General features: G+C 44.9%; 1 protein-coding gene across 1 annotated transcript; it reads left to right on the forward strand.

Annotated features, from left to right (window-relative positions):
* The first annotated feature begins 4,297 nt into the window (after positions 1–4,297).
* Positions 4,298–9,926, forward strand: FPR1 (formyl peptide receptor 1). Its single transcript, XM_077133564.1, has 2 exons — positions 4,298–4,377; positions 8,724–9,926. The coding sequence occupies exon 2, from the start codon at positions 8,735–8,737 to the stop codon at positions 9,785–9,787; it is 1,053 nt and encodes a 350-aa protein (XP_076989679.1). The 5' UTR covers positions 4,298–4,377; positions 8,724–8,734; the 3' UTR covers positions 9,788–9,926.
* Positions 9,927–23,443: the final 13,517 nt, after the last annotated feature.

Consider the following 23,443-nt stretch of genomic DNA (forward strand, 5'->3'; position numbering starts at 1 on the left):
TATGCTGTCTCTACTCAAAGGTCACGAGGCCAAGGACACAAATGGACATTTACACACCAATGTTTATAGCAGCATTATTAACAATTACCAAGTGATGGAAACAGCCAAAATGTCCATCAACAGACAGTTGACTAAACAAACTGTGACATTTACATAAGATGGAATATTATGCAGCTGTAAGACAGAATAAAGTTATGAAGTATGTAACAACATGAATGGACCTTAAGGACATTATGCTGAGTGTGATTACCCAGAAGCAAAAGGACAAATACTGTGTGGTCTCACTGACATGAACTGACGTTAGTGAATAAACTTAGAATATTTCCTTGGTAACAGAGACCATCAGGAGATAGAAATAGGGTGAGATATTGGGTGATTGGAGCTGAAGGGATACAGATTTTGCAACAGGACTGAATATAAAATCTCAGATATGGACAGCACAATACTACCTAACAGTAATGTAATTATGTTAAAACACTGAATGAACCTGCATGTGAGAATGATAGAGGGAAGAGGACTGGGGACATAAATGAAATCAGAAAGAAAGATAGATGGTAAAGATCGAGATGGTATAATCTAGGAATGCCTAGAGTGTATAATAATAGTGAAATGTACAATGTACAAATTTAAGAAATGTTTCTGCCTGAGGAAGAACAAAGGAATGTCATTATTGCAGGGTGTTGAAAATAGATGATAATTAATACTTTAAAATGTCACCTTATGTGTGAGACTAAAGCAAAAAATGTTCATTTGTTACAAAATTTATATTTTGACTAGAGCATTTCCCAATATAACTCATGTAGATAGTTTGATTGAAGGTCATAAGTACTTGGAATCTCAGGTAGCACATGAGATTTTGTTGGTTTGTCCAGAGTGATGCCCCAGAGTGATTTGATCAGTGACTGGAAAAGTATTTGCAAGCCCCATTCGGGGAATGGTGAGAGTGGGGAGAAATTCAACTTCCCCAAGTTGAATTCTTGATATTCTCACAAGCATTGTGGACAACCAAAGCTATAGGCTGAGCCCCCAGGCTTGGGGTTTGTTCACATGAAACTTAACCCCACAAAGGATAGGTCAAGTCTACTTAAAATTTAGGCCTAAGAGTCACCCCCAAGAGAGCCTCTTTTGTTGCTCAGATGTGGCCTCTCCCTCCAGCCAACACAACGAGCAGTCTCACCACCCTTCCCCTCTCTGCGTGGGACATGACTCCCAGGGGTGTGGACCTTCCTGGCAACGTGGGACAGAGATCCTGGAATGAGCTGAGACTCAGCATCAAGGGACTGAGAAAAACCCTAGAATGAGCTGAGAATTAACATCAAGGGATTGAGAGAACCTTCTCGACCAAAGGGGGAAGAGTGAAATGAGACTAAGTGTCAATGGCTGAGAGATTCCAAACAGAGTTGAGAGGTTATCCTGGAGGTTATTCTTATGCATTAAGTAGATATCACCTTGTTGTTCAAGATGTAGTGGAGAGGCTGTAGGGAACTGCCTGAAAATGTGGAGCTGTGTTCCAGTAGCCATGTTTCTTGATGATGATTGAACAATGATATAGCTTTCACAATGAGACTCTGCGAATGTGAAAACCTTGTGTCTGATGCTCCTTTTAGCTACTATATCAGCAGAAGAGTAGAACATATGGAATAAAAATAAATAATAGGGGGGAACAAATGTTAAAATAAATTTAGTTTGAAATGCTAGTGGTAAATGAAAGCGAGGGGTAAGGGGTATGGTATGTATAATCTTTTTTTCTCTGTTATAATTTTATTTCTTTTTCTGTTGTCTTTTTATTTCTTTTTCTAAATTGATGCAAATATTCTAAGAAATGATGAATATGCAACTATGTGATGATATTAAGAATTACCGATTGTATATGTAGAATGGAATGATCTCTTAATGTTTTGTTTGTTAATTTTTTTAATTAATAAAAAAAGTTAAAAAAAATGTAATGAAACTGATCTGGTTAAAGCTAAGGTAAATCAATATACAAGGTAAAGAATAATATTGCTTGTATTTTAAAGCTTTAACTTTTGTGTGAGATAAAAAGAAAAATGCTGGGTGCACAGGAGGTTCAGTGGTAGAATGCTCACCTTGCATGCAGGAGATCGGGTTCAATTCCCAGACCATGCTCGCCCCCCCAAAAAAAATGTTTATTTTGTCCAAAACTTACACTATCTAATTTAATCTGTCTAGTCAAACAACTTAATTCAGCTCTATTTGATATAGAACCTGGGATAAGGAACAAAATCTTAATGATCTGTACAAGTAAATGTATGCAATTATTCATTTCACAGTATTTTGGGCAGGAAATGAAAAAATGTTTTCAAAGTCCCTTGAGGAACTGGGGAAAATAAAACTATTAAGCATCTCCACCTGAGAAATTTCGGACATTTCTTAAGCAAGGGGGGCTCCCAATTTAATAAGTTTGCCCTTATGAAACTTATTTCTGTAATGATAAACTGAACCTTATGATTAGTACCTAAGAGTCATCTCCAGAAAATCTCTGCTGTTGCTGAAATGTGGTCTCTCTGTAAGCCAAACTCTCAGCTTCCCCCTGACATAGTGCATACTTTCCAGGGGTGTAAGCCCTGGCATCGTGGGACATAACTGGCCCTGGTGTCGTGGGACATAACTGACCCTGGCATCACAGATGTAACTGGCCCTGGCATCATGAGACATAAGTGCCAAGGATAATCCTGGCCCTGGCATCATGAACTAGTTGACCAAAAGTCAGTAAAGAAATAGAGTTTCAATGGCTATGAGATTTCAAATCAAGTTGAGAGGCATATTGCAAACTGCCACAATATGGCAAACACCGATCATCAGTGTTCCTGGGAACACTGAACGATATCCTGTACTCTACAAAATTTTACTTATTAAGTTTGTTCTTCAGAGGCTTGAAGCCTCCAGGTTGTTCCAAAGCCAGAGAAACTCTGAAACCCAGAGACATAGGACTTTCCAAGAACAACAATTGCTTTCATCATTTCATCCCTTTGCCCTTAATGACAATGTCCCTTTTCAGCCTTGAAGCAGCTAGAGAGTCATTGCCCAGATTTCCCTCAAGATTGAGAGATACCTATTAAATGAGAAGGAGGAATCGTAACCAAGAAATCAGGAATTAAGGGATGATTTTGATTACTGAATCATACTCTTTTTGCTTTCTTGGATATTGGAGTAGACAGAGGGAAATACCTGAAATCCCTAAACTATAATCCAGCTGCCCTGATAACTGAAATGATTGTAAAAGCCCTTATCTTGTGTCTTTGCGACTGGAAGAGCTGTTACTCCCTTTATCTGGTATTCCAGTTTGCTAGCTGCCAGAATGCAATATACCAGAAACAGAATGGCTTTTAACAAGAGGAATTTAATAAGTTGCTAGTTTACAGTTCTAAGGCCGAGAAAATGTCCCAATTAAAACAAGTCTATAGAATGTCCAATTTAAGGCATCTGGGGAAAGAGACTTTGGTTCAAGAAGGCCAACGATGTTCAGCATTTCTCTCTCAGCTGGAAGGGCATATGGCGAACATGGCAGCATCTGCTGGCTTTCACATGGCTCTACCAAAAGAGACTCTCTCCAAAATGTTTCCTCTTTTAAGGGATTCCAGCAAGGAATTCCACCTTCAGTAGGTGGAGACACACCTCCACGGAAGTCATCTAATCAAAAGTTACCACCCACAATTGGGTGGGTCGCATCTTCATGGAAACAATCAAAATGCTCCCACCCAGCAATATTGAATGAGGATCAAAGGGCATGGCTTTTCTGGAATCCACCACAGTTTCAGACCAGCACATCCGGTCATTTTCTTGTAGGGCAAAGGCCCTTAATGTCAATGAAGAATTTGAAGTCAACCATTACCTAGCTTCAGCTCCTTACATTTTAAAATCATATCAGCTAGACTTTACTACTGAAAGATAATTTGTCTCCCTTCTTTTTAGCTCACACCGTTAGTATTGAAGTGATAGATCTGCCTCCCCTCCTTTCAACTTATATTCTCCTATTGAAATGATAATGATAATACTGTCTCCTTTTCTGCTTTGAACTTGCTATTCAAAATAACCTCATCTCCCCTTGTCAAAATCCTTAAAAACCTTGAACCCCCTAAACTCGGGGAGACAGATTTTGGGCCACTAGGCCATCTGCTCTCCTTCTACATGCCTATTAATAAACTCGTTCTCTCTTTGAAAAAAAATATCGTATCTTGGGAATGTCTAGAAGGAAAAAGAAATCTGGACTCCTATTACCCAATTGGTTTCAGTTGTCACCAGTCTTCCTGTTCCTGTAGCATATCTCCAGAGGTCACTAGAGCTAGAGGTATTCTTCCTCAGAGGCCAGGACTTGGACCTACCCAGAGCACGGGCCACAGCTGGTGACAAGTCCAGGTGAGAAACATGTTGTGAGGGGCTGGGAATCTTGACAAGGGCATATGGATTGCAGTGGTGGGGATAAAAGACTCTTAGGATTGAAATGTAGAGAACTATCAGGGAGGAAACAAACACAGCAAATACACTTAACTGTTTCATGATGTTTTGCTGTAAAGGAGAGCTCAGGAATTGTTTGGAAACTAAGGAGGGATGTGAGGTCAAGGGACAGTTTTCTTAAATGATAAGAGGTTCTAGAACATATCAGTATGCTGATGGAAATGATGAAGTAGAGAGGATATACTCATGCTGGGGAGTAACTGAAGGAAAGAAATTCTTGAGAAAGTGAGGGAGTTGGAATTTGGAGGAGAAGTAGAGGAATGGGTCTTGGGCAGGTCCTGGGCAAGGATACATATTTCCTGATGGGAAAAATGGAAACAGCGGTGTAGGAAAGTCAGGGCAGTGGATTTGGTGTGTGAGGCAGGGGAATCAGCTGTAAGTGGGGTGGGGAGAGTAAGTTCAGAGCTTTGAGGAGAAAGCAAAAGGATCAAAATAATTACTATAGTCTTGGGGAGACTAATGTAATAGGGAATCAGTAGCCTTACAGAGCAGTCCTGCCGTTCCACCTGAAGAGATTGGGCTTGGCTATTCTTGACCCTCAAGACTTCCAATCTTAGGTCAGTCATTTCCCCCTTTCAAATCCCAAGTTGCTTTTTTTTTTAATCTTGTCATATGGTGATGAGAATGTTTAGTCAATATTGAGCTTGTTGAGATAAGAGGCAGGAAAGATGAGTATGTAGCACAATGGCAGCCATGCAGAAGGGGGTCGAAAAGGCAGCCTGTGTTGATTACCCATCATGAGTTCGTCCCTCACTCTTGAATCACACTGAAACCACAGTTGCATGGCTTTTCCTCTTTGGCTTGTCCCCTCTATCATTGCAGAATCTCCCCTATTTATTGCATCAAATTTTTTTTCAAATGGTTGCTTCAGCAGGGTTTTTTTTTTTTTGCATAAAATGCAGGAGTCCCATACACCACCCTATTATTAATAGCTTGTATTGGTGTGGTACATTTGTTACAATTGATGAAAGTGCATTTTTATAATTGTACTATTAACTATTGTCCATGGTTTAAACTTAAGGTTCAGTGTGTTGTACAGTTCCATGGAATTTTTTCTAAATGTTTATTCTAGTAACATATATACCAATAATATATATATATTCTAGTAACGGATATATGTGGCTATATATTTAACAATATTCAAATATATAATTCAATGCTATTAATTAATGTTTACAATGTTATGCTACTGTCACCACCATCCATTACCTAAAATTTTCCACAGACCCAAATAGAAACTTTGTACATTTTAAGCCTTAACTCCCTATTCCCAACCCTCACTCCTTCCCCTGCTAACTTATATTCTCGATTCTAACTTTATGAGTTTGCTTTTCTTCAGCAATTCTTGAGGACAAAATTTTTATGGTGTCTTGGTATTCGGACAGAGGGTGAGGACACATCTTCAGGGCATGTCTGAGGCTGTAGAGCATCACGGTCCAAAAGAAATGTGAGCCACATATGAAATTTAAAATAGTCTAGCAGGCACTTTAAAAAAGGAAGAAAAAACAGGTGAAATCAATTTTAATAAAATATTCAACTTAACCCTATATAGTCAAACTATTATAATTTCAAAAAGTAATCAGTATAAAAATCATTGAGATATTTCACCTTTTTTTTTTTTTTCATATTAAGCCTTTGGAACCCAGTGAGTATTTCACTCTTACAGCCCATCTCAATTTGGACCAGCATATCACAGGTGGTGGGCGGCTGCCATATTGGTCAGCTCAAGAGTACAGGCCCTATGGTAGGGTAGAGGTAGAAAGAGGTCCCTACTAGAATTTCACTGAGAGCAAATCCTGTCTCCAGATCTTGCCAATTGGGTGTCCTTAAACAATTAATTTAAATGCTCTGTGTCAATTTCCATATTTAGCAGGTACTCCCCATATCAAGCACTGGCTCATGCTTCATGATATTAACCTATTTTGTCCTTATAACAAGCACTGAGTGGGCCTGCTGCAAGAGTTCAAAGAGAAGGAAAGCTCTTGGCAAGAGCCTGGCGCATACTTCACATACCTAATCTAGTTAAACTACACTCCTAAACAATCTTCATCACAAAGTTACCTCCATTCTGCAAAGGAAACTGAAGCTCACATTAAGTCACCAACACAAACCTAACAGATGTCAGAGATGGCATTAGACCCAAGATTTATCCAATCAACCATCCAGGATTCTTTCCACTACTGCCTGCGATGTCTCTTAGAAAGATGAGTGATGAAAAAAGGAAGGGAGGAAGAAAAGAGAGAAGGAATAAAGGACAGAAAAATCCTCAGGCAAAGGTCAAATCTTAGGAAAACTTTTAGAAAGATAGTTATCTTTGGAGTGAAAAGAGCACCAGCTTTGAACCCTCCAACAGCTGAGCGCAATCTCCATACTTTCACTGATTGTGTGTGATGCTGGGAACAATATTGAACCCCAGGATCTTGATGTTCTCATCTGAAAATGGGGCAAAGTACTCCCTATCACAAATTATTGTGGATTTTAAATGCAAGAAAGTACCTGGAATGGATTCCAGAACAGAGTAGGAGATCAGAAAAGGCTTTTTCTCTTAAGGATAAGGTACAAAAGCCTTGAGTAGATGGCTCTCAAACTTCAATTGGACACAAAAATCACTTGGGGAGATTATAAAAGTGGAGAGTCCTGGCTTTACACAAGTGGTTCTGATTCTGGTATGTCTGATTTTGAGCCCAGGAATCTGAACATTAATCAAACATTCCAGGTGATCTGATACAGAATTCAAGGAGCATAGCTCTGGTGGCAGTTTTGGTGATTAAAGGGACCACTAGAATTGAACTATGTCAAAGGTTCCAGATGTGACCTTGTCCATAGCCAAAAAGGATGGGGGTGGGGTGGGGGTAGTTTTCAGTTCTCTGCCACTATTCCATGAACAAGGAAACCTTCTCCAGAAGCTCCCCAGATGAACTCCCCTTCTCTCATTGGTCATAATTTAATCAAATTTCCACTCCTAACCCAATCATTATTGAGAACAATGAGAATCTATGGCTAATTTAGACTAGCAGCACATCACTTTTAGCTAGGCATAGAGTCATTTTCATTGAGGGAGCTCTGTTGATAAGGAAAAGTGTAGAAAGATGTTTGGGGGCTTCCAGCAATGTAAGCTTATAATTGAGTGTTTGAAACCAGAAAATGCAGTTGAAATCCTCTCTTGAAATGTCCTAAGAAGTGATCATTGTGATGAATATACAAGTACATGATGATATTGTGAGTTATTGATTGTATACTAAGAACGGAATGACCATATGGTAAGAATGTTCGTGTTTGTATGTTGTTATGTTTTTTTTAAAAAAAAAAAAAAGGAAAAGGAAAAGAAATCCTTGCTTGACTTCTTAGTACTTAAGCAACCATGGGCAGAAAGCATGATTGCTTTGGATCTCAATTTCCTCTTAGGTAAAATGGAGATATTCTGTTTTATAAGTAATAATCAATGAAATAGAAGTTAAATGTAAAATAATTAAGAAGGTCCAAGGTACCAAATAGAAACCCAACACATATTTATGCCACTATTGCTTTATACTCCTCTTCCTCTCTGAAAGTACTGAGTCCATCCAATGGATGGAGAACAGCATCCCATCCATGTGGTCAAGATAATTCTGAAGACAAGAGTGGACATGGGGCCTCTTGCTCTGTCTTCCTCTAGTACAGAATACATAAGATGTAATATCGTATTACACATTGCCTTTTTATCGATCTTTTTTTACCTGTCTTTGTAAAATATCAAATATTATGCCTGGCTTCTCAATAGAGAGGAAAAGTGGCTCTCATGGCCCCAAGAGAGAGAGGTACAAATCTGAGATGGAGAGATTGCACATCTTGCATCCCTCAGGCAGGGAATCGTGAGTGGAAGAAAGCTTTAGCCCACATCTGCTGACTCATTTACTGACATTGCCTCCCATCAATTTTCTGATGTGCATGCATCTTTTGTCCACTCTTTGGAGGGCAAGGACATTTTCTCTTTTAGCCAAATAATCTGCCTGGCAAGTTTCTTCATGTTAGCTATTGTAAGTATGGGCTGCAAGATGCAATCTTGCCCAAAGGGTCTGAAGACCTTTCTAATTTACAGGTGAGAGCAGGCACAAGGGAAAGTGCCAAGGTTGAGCTGGCTGGCGTGGGGGCTGTAGGGGAAGGTGAGGGAGGATGTCAGTAGGGAAGCCAACGGGTCAGAGATGAGGGTATGAGGAAGCTTCATCTAGCCTCAAAACTAAGAAAAAGCCATTACCAAACTGTTTCAGGAGTGGTTGAGATGGAGACCAATTCCTCTCTTGCCATGAACATCTCTAGAGCGACCCCGCCTGAATCTGCCAGCTATTTTGCCCTGGAGATCTTCTCTCAGGTGGTACTTGGGGTCACCTTTGTCCTCGGTGTCCTGGGTAATGGGCTTGTGATCTGGGTGGCTGGCTTCCGGATGACTCACACGGTCACCACCATCAGTTACCTGAACCTGGCCTTGGCCGACTTCTCTTTCACCTCCATTTTGCCATTTATCATGGTCTGGAGGGCCATGGGAGGACACTGGCCTTTTGGCTGGTTCATGTGCAAGTTCATTTTCACTGTGGCAGACATAAACCTGTTTGGTAGTGTCTTCTTGATTGCTCTCATCGCGCTGGACCGCTGTATCTGCGTCCTGCACCCGGTCTGGGTGCAGAACCACCGCACCGTAGGTCTGGCCAGGAGGGTGATCATTGGACCCTGGATCATTGCCCTGCTCCTCACCCTGCCCGTTATCATCCGTGTGACTACAATCACGAGTCCAGCAGGGATAACTGCTTGCACTTTTGACTTTTCACCCTGGACCACGGACAAAAAGGAGAAGATAAAGGTGGCCATTACCATGTATACGATCAGAGGGATCATCCGCTTCATCATTGGCTTCAGTACTCCCATGTCCATCGTGGTGATCTGCTACGGGCTCATCGCCTTCAAGATGAGGAAAAGAGGCCTAGTTAAATCCAGCCGTCCCTTACGGGTCCTCACTATCGTTGTAGCTGCCTTCTTCCTCTGCTGGTGTCCGTATCAGGTAGTGGCTCTCATAAGCACAATCGAAGTCAAAGAACGCTTGCAGGGTATGGGCACAAATCTTGCAACTGTGGTCAACATCACGGGCGCCCTGGCCTTCTTCAACAGCTGCCTCAACCCAATACTCTACGTCTTCATGGGCCATGACTTCCGAGAGAGACTCATCCACTCCCTGCCCACCAGTCTGGAGAGGGCCCTGAGCGAGGACTTGGGACAGACCAGTGACACAGCAGCCAGTTCTACGTCATGTCCTCAAGAGGCAGAGTTACAGGCAAAATGAGGAGGGGGCTGGGGGACACTTTTGAGCTGTGCCTCTTCCTCGCCTGTTCCCAGTTTTAGCTTCATCTTACCTGGAGTCACACTGAGGACTCATCAGGAAAAATTCTTCTGGGTCCTCTGATTTGATGGCATGAAATGGATGTGGGGCTACCATCGATGTGTCTTTTGGGTTTTGTGCTTCAGACTGTATCCTGGGGCAAGTGCGAGGAAAGATTACAAGGGGAGGGAAGAGAAGGGATGTTGGAGAATTTGTAGGCGGTCTATTAAGGGAAAAGTTTTTATTTCACCATTAGTCAGATGTTTACATTAGGCACTTTGCAGCTATTTTTTAATCAGATTGTATAAGTTTTCTCTTATTCCTGTTTTTTTTAAGGCTTACTTCTTTTTATTTTTTTTAAATAATGGATGCTTGTTGAATTTTATCCAATGCTTTTTCTTCATATATTAAGATGATCGCATTATTTTTATCCTTTGAGTTACATCATCGTAATTATATTAATTAATTTCTCAGTGTTAAATACTCTTGCATTCCTGGAATAAACTATACTTGCTTGTAATATATTTTATATATATAATCTATCTCATTAGATTTGTTTAGAATTTCTGCACTTATGTTTATGTAAAAGATAAGGTAAAAAAACAAAAACCAAATATAGATGTGGGGCTACTATTAATGTTTTCATTTAGTTTTTTGCTTTTGGACCTGGGGTAGATAAGAGATTGCAAACTATAGGAAGACCATACATCCAGTTTGCCTGAGATACTGTGCAGGGTCAACAAATGGCAGCCATGCCTCTTGGTGGGGAGTGCTTGATGATGGAGGATTTCATTCCATTTCATGGGCCAATTCCTGAATTTTAATACATGATGTGGCCCTTAGGGATTAGACTCTTCTCTGGATGCCCACATGCCTTCTCTGGACAACTCCCAAAAAGCTCTCCAAGGCTTGCCTTGTAGCTTCCAGTGCACTCATTCAATCTATCCCACTAACTCCTGAGCTCCTGGATGGCACTGCCTGATCCCTGCCTTCCCTTTGTCCCTTGAGACAAATGTCTCAATAAATGTTGCTGACCTAAACCTCTTGTTTCTGCACCTCTTTTATAGTTCCCCAGGGTGACTACAGATATTTTAACTCTTAAATCACCATGAACTCCATGAACTCACACCAAGTTCTTCTTCCTATTTTGACAGATGGGAAAATTGGAGCCCAGAAAGAGGGTTTGTCCAGACCATCTGAACTGGTACCAAAATGGATTGTTCAAGCTGAGCAAAGCCTGAGGTTGTGGGGAAAGCATGAGATTCAGAACAGAAAGAGCATAAAAGCTGGAGTTGGGCAGACCCGAGTTTAAATCACTAGTAGTTGCCTCTTACAAAATCCCATCACAGACTGGAGCCTCAGTTTCCATGTGTATAAAGTGGAAAGCCTGGACCCATCTCCTCACAGCAATTTGGTGGGTTTTAAACACCCAGCACAGACATAGCATATGATGAGTGTTCAATGAAACCTATGCTCCTTTTCCAGCTCTTCATAGAGCCCTGTCTACACCTACCAAGACCAAGCCTTGCTGATGGTTCATCAAGACATTTAGCCAGCTGTCCCAGATAAGTCAGAGATGCCCCATCCATAAGCACCGTCTGCACCTCATTTTAGAGGCTGTGGCTCATCCCAGCTGCCCTTATTTTACCATATCATCCATGTTCTCCTGACTCACCCACAGCAGACCCTACCCAAGGTGGAGCTCAGGCTCAAAGCTGATTGATGCAGAGGTAGCTGATGTGTTTGATCAGAGTCTCCCAGGGGAATCTAAATTGAGACAGGGAGTGGTGTTGAGCACTGAAGTTGAGGCAGAAATATGGAGACCCAAGGTAATATTAAAATTATTGGGTAGAGCAGAGATCAAGAAGAACCCTGCAAAAGAAGCTTGCCTTTGGAGAGAGAATGCAACAGATGAACCTGAGAAAAGCCCCAGATTGCAATGGTCAGTGAGAAGTTACCTGATAACTTTTCATTTCCTCTAAGATTGGGATGTACTCTCTGCAATTGACTTTCTTCAAATTCCCCCAAGTTCTCCTGAGAAAAGGGGGTGGCCCAGGATGTCATCTAAGAATAAGGGTAAATGATAGTCCTTGTCTGTCCCCAAATCCTGCAATATCCAGCTCGGCCCCAAATGGTGCCTTCATGGAGGACAAATCCTTCAGTAGAGCTTAGGCTTTAAGAATTCAGACTCTTTGTTGAATTACAAACTCTGATTTGGGGGCAAATAAATTAATTTTTGCCTATCAGTCAGGGTCCCATCAGTCAGGGGAGAAAGGACCACTCTAAAATGTGTAATCGAAGAGAGTGTAACAAAGGTGCAGGTAGGGTTAAGGAATCCATGGGGATGGTGGAGTCACAGGGACTAACAACAGTGGTGTATTAGTTTCCTGTGGCCACTATAACAAATGACCACAACCTGTAGGCATAAAACAAAACAAGTTCGTCATTTCACAGTTCTGGAGGTCAGTAGCCCAACATGGGTCTTCCGTAGCTAAAAATCAATGAATCAAATATCCGGAGGCTCTAGAAGAGACTCTGTTTCCTTGCCTTTTCCACCTTCTAGAGCTGCCTATACTCCTTAGTTCCTGCTGCTTCCTCCATCCTCAAAGCCAGCACCATAATATCTTCATATCTCTCTCTGGCTCTGCCTTTCCTGACTCCTCCTTTTAGTTTTAAGGATGCTTATGATTGCATTGGGCCCACCTGGATAAACCAGGTTAATCCCCCAAACTCAAGACTTCATCACAACTGCAAAGTTCCTTCAGTTGTGCACGCTAGCACATTCACAGGTGGCGGGCATCAGTGGGATGAGCCTACCATAAGTGGGAAGCTGTTACCAGCCCAGGTCTGAAGGGACAGGAAAGGAAATGTTTTCCAGAACCTAGAGAAGGGTATGGCGGAGTGGGGGCACCCAGCAGACATGAGCCCAGACAGGGGCTGTGGTGGTAGTAATAAACACCCGACCTCAATTTTCACATCCTCCCTCCAATTGGTCAGATCCAACCGGAAGCTAGAAGGCGAAGAAACACAGGTAACAGCCCCTAGAGGCCAGCGTCCTTGGGCAGAAAGCAGGATAGAGAAAGGCTGAGAATGGATCTAGAGGAGCACATTGAGAAAAAGCGGAACACTCTTTGGGTCTTTAATTCTTCTCTTATTAAATGGACACATTTGTTTGTGTCTGAAAGGACAAAGATGTGAGAAAACACAGGTAAAAGTTTTTACATGGGTTTGAGACATAGAACAAACTCAGTAAGTATTAGCTGGTTTTAATTAATTAGATATTTGGCAATCCCTTTCGATTCTGTGCCCTCTCCTTGGGTAGCCACACTTACACCCAAGACTTCAATGATTACTTCTTTACCCAAGTTCCAAATAGCTGGCTTCACCCCAGACCTCTCTTGGGTCCCAGATTTTTAACAGCTTTAGTGGAGTATAACTTACATACCATAAATTCCACCTATTTTAAGTGTATAGTTTAATGATTTTTAGTAACTTTACAGAGTTGTGCAACCATCATGACAAACAAGTTTTGGAATATTTTCATCATTCCAAAGAGAACCCTCATGCCCATTTTGAAGTTAATTCACATTCCCACCTCTCAGCCCAAGGGAACACTTAACTTCTTTCTGTTTCTATAGATTTGATATTTTTTAATCATATAGATGGAATCATACAGTATGTGTTCTTTGGCATCTAGGTTTTTTACTTACTGTGTTTTGGAGGCTCATCCATGTTATAGCAGGTTTCAGTATTTTGTTCCTTCTTATAGCTAAACAGACTTCCAGGATATGGATATACCTCATTTGTTTAATCACTCAAGTTGAGCCGTAAATTTTTAACCCTACTACCTCATGAACACTCCTCCACAGGATTACCCCCCAAGCTATCCAATCCAAGTCCAACACAGAATTCATCATTCCCCAGCTCAGCCCACCTAACCCTGCCTTCATCTTAGCTTTCCCACCTTATCATGAAGCCTGAGAGTCATTTTCCATCCCTCCTTCTCCTGCATGCCCCACAATCAATCAGGTACCATGTCCAATCATTCTACTCCTGAATGTATCTCAAACCCTCCCCTGGCTCCTGCTCTCCGTGCTCGCAAGCATTCTCCAAGTGCATGCCTTCAGAGGCTTTTACCACTGAAGCTTCCTGCCTGGGCCTAACTCCTTATGGGCCCCAATCCTAGTTTGCCTCCCAACAGCCAATCTCCATCTTTTTCCTCGTTGACTGTGCCCTTTTACTGACCGCAGTGCATCCAGCCTGGAGCTGAAATCTCCAGGGGAGCAATCGATTTCTAAATTTTATTTAGCTTTAATTCATTTAAATGTAAATAGCTGCATGTGGCTCATGGCCACCATCATGCCATTTAGGCTCTAGAATGGTTGGGACCACCCTCTCCAATCCCCCACCTCACTCTAAGCCGGCACGCAGCAGGCCCCGTTAAAACACTTATGAATGAATATCTTCGTGTCTTTCCATTTCTGTCTTCACATGCCCAATTTTCCTTTTGTTTCTGACAAATGTGCTTGTGAGCTAGTTATTGGTCTTTCCTGATCACCTTTAAAACCTCAAAATGTCCTCTACCTCCTTGGTCCGGAAGATTGCAAACCACGCCCCAAAACGTAGAGGGACATGAGATGGTGGGAGCTTGTGGGTGAAGGGGAAATTTGGATATTTGTATTCCAGCAAGGTCCAGCCCTCCCCCAAATACTGCTAACGCAGGCATTATGACACCATGTCCTTTTGGCCATTTGGAAATCAGGAGGACCACAGGAGTTACTCAAGCAGCCACAGATCTATTTCTTCTTCTCTTCCTTCAGCTGTGCTCCTTAGTAAACCACAGAAGCCTGAGTCATGCGCCCCAGATGACCAAGACTCAGAAATCCCAGGGCAAGAACCACATTAGAGAGAATATCTCGGTCAGATCTGTGATGGGTAGGAAACTGGGACCACAGTTCTTGGATCTTTAAGAGAGGGTTCTGGGGACCCAGACTCCTGGGACTGAAGGCATCATCTCTTTGAGCCTCTGTCTTCTCATTTGCAAAATGGATAGATTAGTAATCCATCTGCTACAGGGCTGCCTGCACAATGGAAAGAGACACAGTATATTCATACAATGCAATGCTACTCTGCAGGAATGTGCAGGAGCAAATAAAAACTATATGCACAACCACAGATGAATTTCACAAAAAAACGTTGAGGGAAAGAACCAAAGCACACAAGAGGATGCACTATGTGATTCCATCCATAAGAAGCTTAAAAACCAGGGAAACTAACCTATGCCAATGAGAGTCGGAATAGTATTTACTCTTGAAATTACTATTAATTAGTAATTACAATGAATAATTGCAATTGGGGGGAAGAGCGACAGAGAAGGGGCTCGAAGGGACTTATGGGAGCTGAAGAGGTTTCGCTTCTTGGTCTGTGTGCTAGTGACATGGGGTGTTAACTTTGTGGATATTTATTGAGTGGTACCCTAATGATGTGTGCAGTGTTCCATATATGTGTCATACTGTAATAAAATTTTACTAAAAAAAGAAGGAAGAGGAAAGAGAGAGGTGGAAGGAGAGAGGGAGAAGAAGAATGGGGACAGAGGATGGGGGTGGAGACAAAAGGAAATAGAACAGATGAGGGAAGGAGAGAGACAACAGAGAGGGAGGGCGGAACAGAGGAGGGAGAGAGAAGGAAGGGAGGAAAGGAAAGGGAGACAGAGAAAGGAAGGTGTAAAAGAGGGAAATTACATTTGCCGGCATACAGCTGGATGGTGATTTTCAGGTTTTTCTGTGGCTGACTGGATTAGGTGGATTTGGCACAGGGCTTGATAACGACAGCGAAAATAATTTCTGATCCTTCTCCCACTCTGAAGACAGAAATAGCTTGGTTTCAAAAACAGCTGTCCCATGGGTCTTGCCCTGGCACCAAGGGATCAATGGTGCCATCCTGGCCAAGAGGGGGAAAGGAGGTGTAACAGGTAAGGTATCAGTGGCTGGGAGACTTCAGAGGGGGTCGGGAGGCTGCTCTGGAGGTCACTCATTCACAAGCTTTGGCTGGACATTGCGGCCTATCATGGCTTGCCAGACCCCATCCGAAACCGTTCCCACCAATCTTAAAGAATTCCTAGGGCAATACATACGATTCTGCAAAAATTCCATGCAGTAGGGTAACTTTCCAGATGCCTCCAACCTCCAGATGGGACCCTGGACCAGATAAGTCCTGAAACCTAGAGGGCCCAGCCTTTCCAGAACATCAGTTAGTTCCATCCCCTTCTCCCATATTATTAACAGCCCCTTCCAACATGGGAAAGTTAGGGCGGGCATGGCCTGAATACCCCTGAAGAGTGGGAGAAGGATCTGGGGTGATGGCAGAGCTCTATAGAGATGGTGGGGTTTGATAGATGAGTGTGAGTGTTGAGTCATTGTATTGATGTTTCTTTTGGTCTCCTGTATCTTGAAGCAGCTAGATGAAGGTCTAGAATTGTGGAATTGTGGCCCATACTAAACTCTGAAATCTGTTCTACAACTAATTGTTGCTATGTGTTCTGAAATTTATTGCTTTTTTGTGTGTATGTTGTTTTTCACAAAAAAGAAAAAAAGCCAATCGTGATGATAAATATATATACATATTTCTTCTGACCTCCAGTGTCCTGGAGCAGCTAGAAGGAGAATTCTAGGATGATGAAATGTTGGCCCATGACAAACTCTGGGCTCTGTCCGATAAACTACTTGTTGGAGAATGCTTTGAAGAGTATTGCTTTTTTCTTTCTTTGCCTTGTATATATGTTATATTATACAATTAAAAAAGTAAAAAAAAAAAAAAAAAAAAAGCCGTCCCAGTGATCTGAGGCATGGGGACAGTGCCCAGTGCAGAGAGGCTGCCATGGGTAAGCTCCCTCTGTCACTGATATTATTCCCGTGGGTTGAGGACAGTTGCAGATGCCCCAGGGGCCTTGATTTCTGGGACTCCAACATGGTGGTCTCCCCTTTTCCCCCCACGCACACATCTGCGGGGGCAGCACCAGTGGTGTGTTGGAGGCAGATTGTATCAGCTCATGAGAGATGATTGTTAAAATCTCAGGAATTTTATGAGCCATTATTAAAAATTAAGTTATATAACTTATAATTAAATAAGTGATATTAACAACAAAGGTAATAAACATGTCCTAATTATTTGCCATGTTTTGTTGGAAAATGAAATTCCAATGTACCTCTGCATTATTCCACCTTCACTGTACTCAGAAACATAAAAATATCAACCAATATTCACGTTGGAACTACACTCATTAGTCAGTGACAAAAGCGACTTCTTTGCTGAATCAGATAGTAATCATGCATTTATTCATAGTCTTTTGTGATATTAGTTGAACTGTAAAAACTAATAGTGGACTTTGCAAGAAATTGCAAGTTATCCCGAAGTTATAGGTATTGTATATTTTATTAGTATATGTAAATCATAGGCTACATATCCTTTATAAGCAGTAATATACAGACATACATTTTGCTCTGGAGAGCTATTTGTCAAACATTTACCAGAAGTAGTGGCAAAGACTAGGAAGCACATGTATTTGGGATTCTTCAAGAACTGAGTTCAAATCCTGACTCTATCACTACTTGTGGAACTTCGGCAAGCCACTGTGCTGTTGAAACGTCAGTGTTCTCTTCTTTAACATGGAGGCTGTAATAAGTACCTGAGACAGAGCTTTTAGTTAGAGCACGTGGTGTATGCCACAGCCTGAATGTAAAGTGGCCATGGTATTACAGCTTTTTCCACTCAATGAAGTCAGGCTTGCTCTCCTTTTTCTTCCTCTGTGTTCTAAGCTCCAGACCAAATTGTTAGTGCACTTCCTCACTGTCCTGCCCGCTCCCATCTTCCAGTGTCTCCCTTCTTCATTGCATTTCCTTTTGCCAACCAACAGATTCGGGAACCATTGGGCAGAATTTATTCTGAAATCCTTGGGTGTGGGCTGGGCGGAGAGAGAACATCTTCCCTGGGACCTGTGCTTGTCCCCTGCACCTTAGAAGAGGAAGGGCCACGTGAACTCCAGGGCAGAGACCTGCTTGCACGTTCCAGGTACTGAGAGGCAGGACTCGGATGCCTCCCTTCATGTGATCCTCGTACAGAACCGTCAGAGGAAGGTGGCTGAGGCTTGGACAGAATGACTCACTTTTCCAAGCTCACACTGCTAGGTGTCAGAAGTGGGATTAGAAGCTGGGCCCTTACAACTTGCTGCTATACTATGTTCTGTCCCAGAGGAGGCCTCCGGAATGATCCATGAATGATAAGTGAATGAATGAATGATGCATCTCAATAATAGGCAGGCAAGTTATGTTATGCAAATATTTCCTTAACACAGCAAATTATAGATTAAAAAGTTAAGAGCTAAAGTTGGAAATTTTAGTTTGTATGTATGTTACCAGAATAAAAAGTAAAAAAAATAAAACATAGAATTGTACAACTCTAGGGGTGAATCCTGATGTAAACTATTTTCTAGAGTTAATAGTATAATTATATTTTCATTGATTGTAACAAAGGTACACTAACGCAAAATATTAATGGTGGGGAAACCTGCATGGGTGAGGGGGTATATGGGAGCTCTGTACTTTTGGCATGATAAATGCTCTAATAAAGAAAAAAAGATTTTTTAATTGAGGAGCTCATTTAAATCAGGGTTCCATTCCTGGTGCCCCTAGCTCACTATTACCTTGAATTTATCAGGGCCTTGTCTTTAAAATGGGAATTATAGTACTTTTCCCAAATACTTTTCAAGGATTCTAACCAAGGGAAAGCACCTGGCTCAATACGCCCCCCACAAAGGAGCCTGGGAAATCTTACCTTATTTACATAGACATTTTGGCCTTCGTGGCTGGTTCTTAAAATTTACATATGAACCACCTGAGGGGGCACAGGTGGCTTAGTGGTAGAATGCTTGCCTTCCATGCGGGAGACCAGGGTTCGATTCCCGTACCATGCACCCTCCCCCCACCTCAAAAAAAAAAAAAATAAAGAACCCTGGAATGATAGTTCAAGTCATTTCCTGGGCCCCAGTCTCACCGAATCAGAGTATATCAGAGCAAGGCCAAATAATCTGCAGTTTTTCTTTTTTTATAATATAAAATTAACCATTTCAAAAGGTACAATTCAGAGGCATTAAGTACATTCACATTGTGGTGAAACAACCACCTCTATCTAGTTCCAAAACATTTTCATCACCCCAAAAGAAAATCTCATTTAGTCATTCCCTGTTTTTGTCTGCTAAAGCTGCCAAAATGCAATATACCAGAAATGGACTGGCATTTAATAGTGGGGGGTTATTAGCTTACGAGTTAAGTCCATGAAAATGTCCAAATGAAGGCATCAGCAGAATGATACCTGCATTCTGAAGGCAGGCTGCTGGCATCCGGGATGCCTCGTTCACGTGGAAAGGCACGTGGCCAGCGTCTTTGGTTCTTCGCAACCAGGTTTCCTTGTTTCCAGCTTCTAGTTCCAGTAGCTTTCTCTCTGAGGGTCTTTGGGTCCTTGCTTACTTCTCTGGGGCTTTTTTCTCTCAGCTTTTTCTGAGCTCTCTGGGCCCTTCCTGTCCTTCATTCTCTCGTAAAGGACTCCAGTGAAGGTGCAAGGCCCACCCTGAATGTGACAGGTCCCACCTCAATTGAAACAACCTAACCAAAAGTCCTCCCACAACAGGTCGGCACCCACAGGAATGGATTCAAAGAACATGGCCATTTCTGGGGTCCATACAGCCTCCAAACCAGCCCACTCCCCACTGTTCCCTCTCCCAGGCCCTGGCAACGACCATTCTACTTTCTGTCTCTATGGATTTACCTATTCTGTATATTTCATGTAAGTGGAATCATACAATATGTGGCCTTTTATGTCTGAATTCGTTGACTTATATAATGTTTTTGAGTTTCATCCATGTCGCAGCATCTATCAGTTCTTCATTCCTTTTTATGGCTGAATAATATCCCATGGTATGGGTATACCATATTTAGCTTATCGTTTCATCATTGATGGAAGTAACCTGCATTTTTAACCAACGGCTCTGGTGCTTTGGTGTCAGAACATGTGGATATATGATAAGACTGGATAATGGAGACATCCAGGGGTGGATGGAATTTCGCAGTTCTGCCACTCTCTGGTAGCGCGAGCTGGGGCAGCTTCCTTCATCGCTCTGAGCCCCAATGTCCACATTTGGACAATGGGAATCATTACTGGGATCAGCGGGGCATTCGGCAGGATGAGATCTGGGTTGAAAACCGGAATCCCAGATGTTGGTCACAGGGAGACAGAAAACTCGCAGCATTGCTTACTCTTCTCCATCTCGCAAGATGAGCCCCACTCAATGGAAATCAGGCCTTGTGGTTCCCCACCACTGGTCTGTGGGTTCCTGAGCTGTGACCACAGATGGGGTCTGCCTTCCCCTGTTCCAACTTCCTCTCCGCACAGTGTGCATGTGCTCCCCAGCACTGCACACCGTCCATGCTGCGTGCTACCCTTTGCTTGCTGGTTTCCAAGCTTCCCAGTACATCAAGGTCCTCCCAATAGCCTGGGGGGGGGGTCTTCACCCACCCTTCAGGGACAAGGAAGGAGGGAGCCAGACTAAGTCGATGCCACATAGTTTCTAGTTTTGTCCACTCACGTCAATATGGGCTGGGCTCTCCTTGTCTGCAGGTGGCTAGAGTGGAGGAGGAGGTTCAGGGAGGGAGGCAGCTTGCCATAGGGTGGTCTGAGCTAGGTCGGACCCCAGGAGTGGGTGACTCCAGAGCCCAGGCTCCCACCTGACTGACCCCTCAGAAGGGAGCTGAGGTGACCATGGAGAGTGAAGGGTCCCCTGCAGCCCCTGGCGCCAGGCACAGAGGCTCTCAGCTGCTGCTGGTGAAGGAGCAGCCAAAATCCTCCCCGCCTCCCTGTGTTCTGGTGTGCTGAACAGTCTCTCTCTCCTGATCCTAAAAATGACCCTGTAAAGAATATTCACGTTGCATTAGGAAACTAAGACTTGGGGGAATTAAATGGCTCCTTGCCAAAAATACACTTCTTGGGGCCCCAGGGGTCCAGGCCCCCAGCCCCTCCCCCTCACACCTGGGGGTCCCCCAGCCCCCTCTCCCTCGGCCCTTGACTCAGTAGAAATCACCTGACTTCTGTAACCTGGCAACAGTGAGGTTGTAAGGGTCCTTCTCAGGCCTCAGTTTCTCTATCTGGAAAATGATGGTCCTCCTCTCTTGCTTCCCTGGGAGATGGCAGAGAACTGCTGGCAGGGAAACATCTCCCTCCCTGTCGCTGGCTCTTTCGGTCCCTGTTGCGTCCAGGGAAAAGGGCTGGAGGAGAGGTGGGGGGCAAGTGGAAAGCCCCTGCAGGTGGGCTGCAGCCTCCCCTCCGTCCTTGGGACCGCGGTGAGGTCCCGCACTTCCTCCCGGGGGAATCCTGGAGAGCCGGAGCCTGCGAGGCCCAGCTGACCCTAGAAGCGGGGTGGGAGGGGTTGAGAGCGTCGGGGGCCGCGGACCCCGGGACCCAGACCCCCGTTGTGGGGGGCCAGAGGCTGTGTGCTCCACAGCTGGGTCCCGGGGGCTCCTTGCCCAGGGCCCCACCGCCCTGGGAGCCCTCATCTCACCCCTTTCAGGACTAACGGCCAGGCTGCGGGGCACCCACAGAGTGGAGGGTACCGTGGGGAGTCCCAGCAACTGGGCCTTTTCCCTCCCCTTTCCTCTCTACTTAGGCTCTGTCTCTTCCCCATCCTTCCACGAGGAGGCCGGGAGAAGCCTCTGTACCTCCCTTCCTCTTTGCCTCCAGGGATTCGCCCCCACCCCAAGCACTTCTCTCCCCACCCTAGACACTTAGCGGAGAAACCATTGACCTGGAGTACTGAACAAAGCACGGACTTCTTCAAGTCTGTCCCCACTCTGGGACCCTCACTCTCTCTGGGTCTCAGATCCAGGACGCAAGTGATGACTCGGGCCGGTGCCTGCCTGAAACTGGAGACAAAGGCTCACACGGAGCCAGGACGGGCTCAGGGGCTCGGTTCCGTGAATGGGCCCCTCATGTCTGTGTTCTGTCTGTCCGTCCCTCTTGCGCCTCGCCTGGGCCCCTGCCCATCCTCACCAAAGCCCAGATTCTTGGAGCTCTCTCTCTAGTCCAGAAAAGACCCTGGGATCATCAGGATGACCCCACAACTTCTGTGGTCAGCCCAGTCACTGCCCCCTTCTCTCCGTCCAGTCCATCTCTCATGGGGTCCTGGAGCTGACCCTGCCCCTCGTCTGCTCCCTAGCACCCCAGCACCCCAGGACAGAGCCTCAGCCTCTGAGTCTGGCCTTCAAAACCCTGCATGGGGTGGACAACACCCCGTTCCCCTGCCAGGGAAGCCCTTCCTGGGGCCCCTTCCAACTCCCGGCCCCTGGCTCATTCCTCAGTCTGGACGTCACCTCCTCCAGGAAGCCTTCCCTGCCTCTCCAGCTGGGTGCGTGCATCCTCTCCCTGATTCCTGATCCTCTGTTTACACAGCTGTCTCCTCCATCAGACTGGGGCCTCCTCCAGGGCAGGGCCCTGGTCTGAGTCACCTGCGTGCCCAGCACCACCCAGGCCAGCCCAGGGCCTGGTCCCGTGGGGGCTCCGGACGCGTCAGTTCAAGGAGCACCTTCCGTCTGCCTTGCCTCCGTTCCCGCCTGGCTGTGTCCCCTCCATTCTGTCCCCGTGTCTGTCAAACATGCCCTGAGGTTTTCTGACGCTGATTGAAATCTTGGGAAGGCCACAATGCGCTAGGGTGGGAACTGGATGTCAGGTGCCACTATAGGGCAGGGGCCTGGGGGAGAGGCTGTTGGAGGCGCAGGAGAGCTCAGACAGTCCCTGCCTTCAGCTGGAAGTCCCCAGCTTCTGGCCTGAATTGGTTGTCCCTTCTTGCAAGGGATTATGGGGCCTGGACCCCTGGGTTGGGGGAGGAAGGGTTGGGGGCCTGGACCCCTGGGTCTGAGGGGGGAGAGACTAGGGACCTGGATTCCTGGGTCCTGGGGGACGGTGGGGCCAGGACCAGACTCCTGGAGGAAGAAACCATCAGAGAGCAGCATCCCGGTCCCTCGGCCCTTGCCCACACTCTGGTTTTAGAAACATCTGGTTTTATACAGCTGCTCCACCCAGGCCAGGCAAATGCCCGGCTTCTGGGTGGAGCCTGGGCTGCTCCCCCCGCCCCCCCCTCCGCCCCCCGGGTTGGAGGACTCATCCTCCCTCCTGCCCTGGGCTCAGCTCCCACCGCGGATCCATCACCCTGACACGGCCAGACACCGGGCGGCCCCCGGCTCCCGGCAGCCGCGTCAGGGATGGTCCGACCCACCCTGGAGGGGGGGGTGCCCCTGGCTGCCCCCAGAAAGGGCCTGCTCCCCACATCCGGTCCAGCACAGGCCTGACCTGCCCCTGGGGGAAAGCCAGGGTGTGAGGGCTCCGTCTCGCAGGGGAGAGCAACGCCAGGCGGGCAGGGACAGGGGCTCCGATAGAGAACAGAGCGGGGTACAGGGGGAGACAGCGAAGGAGAGACAGGCAGGGAAACACAGAGACAGAGCCCTGGAAAGAGTTAGACAGAGATATTGTGGTAGGACAGCAAAGAAAGAGACAGAGAAGGACAAAAAAAAAAGAGGAAAA

This window comes from Tamandua tetradactyla, chromosome 16 (assembly GCF_023851605.1).
Source record: "Tamandua tetradactyla isolate mTamTet1 chromosome 16, mTamTet1.pri, whole genome shotgun sequence".
NCBI lineage: Eukaryota > Metazoa > Chordata > Mammalia > Pilosa > Myrmecophagidae > Tamandua > Tamandua tetradactyla.

Bases quoted from the DNA above. Each gene is read 5' to 3' on its own strand.
- FPR1 (XM_077133564.1), top strand. From the start codon at position 8,735: ATGGAGACCAATTCCTCTCTTGCCATGAACATCTCTAGAGCGACCCCG.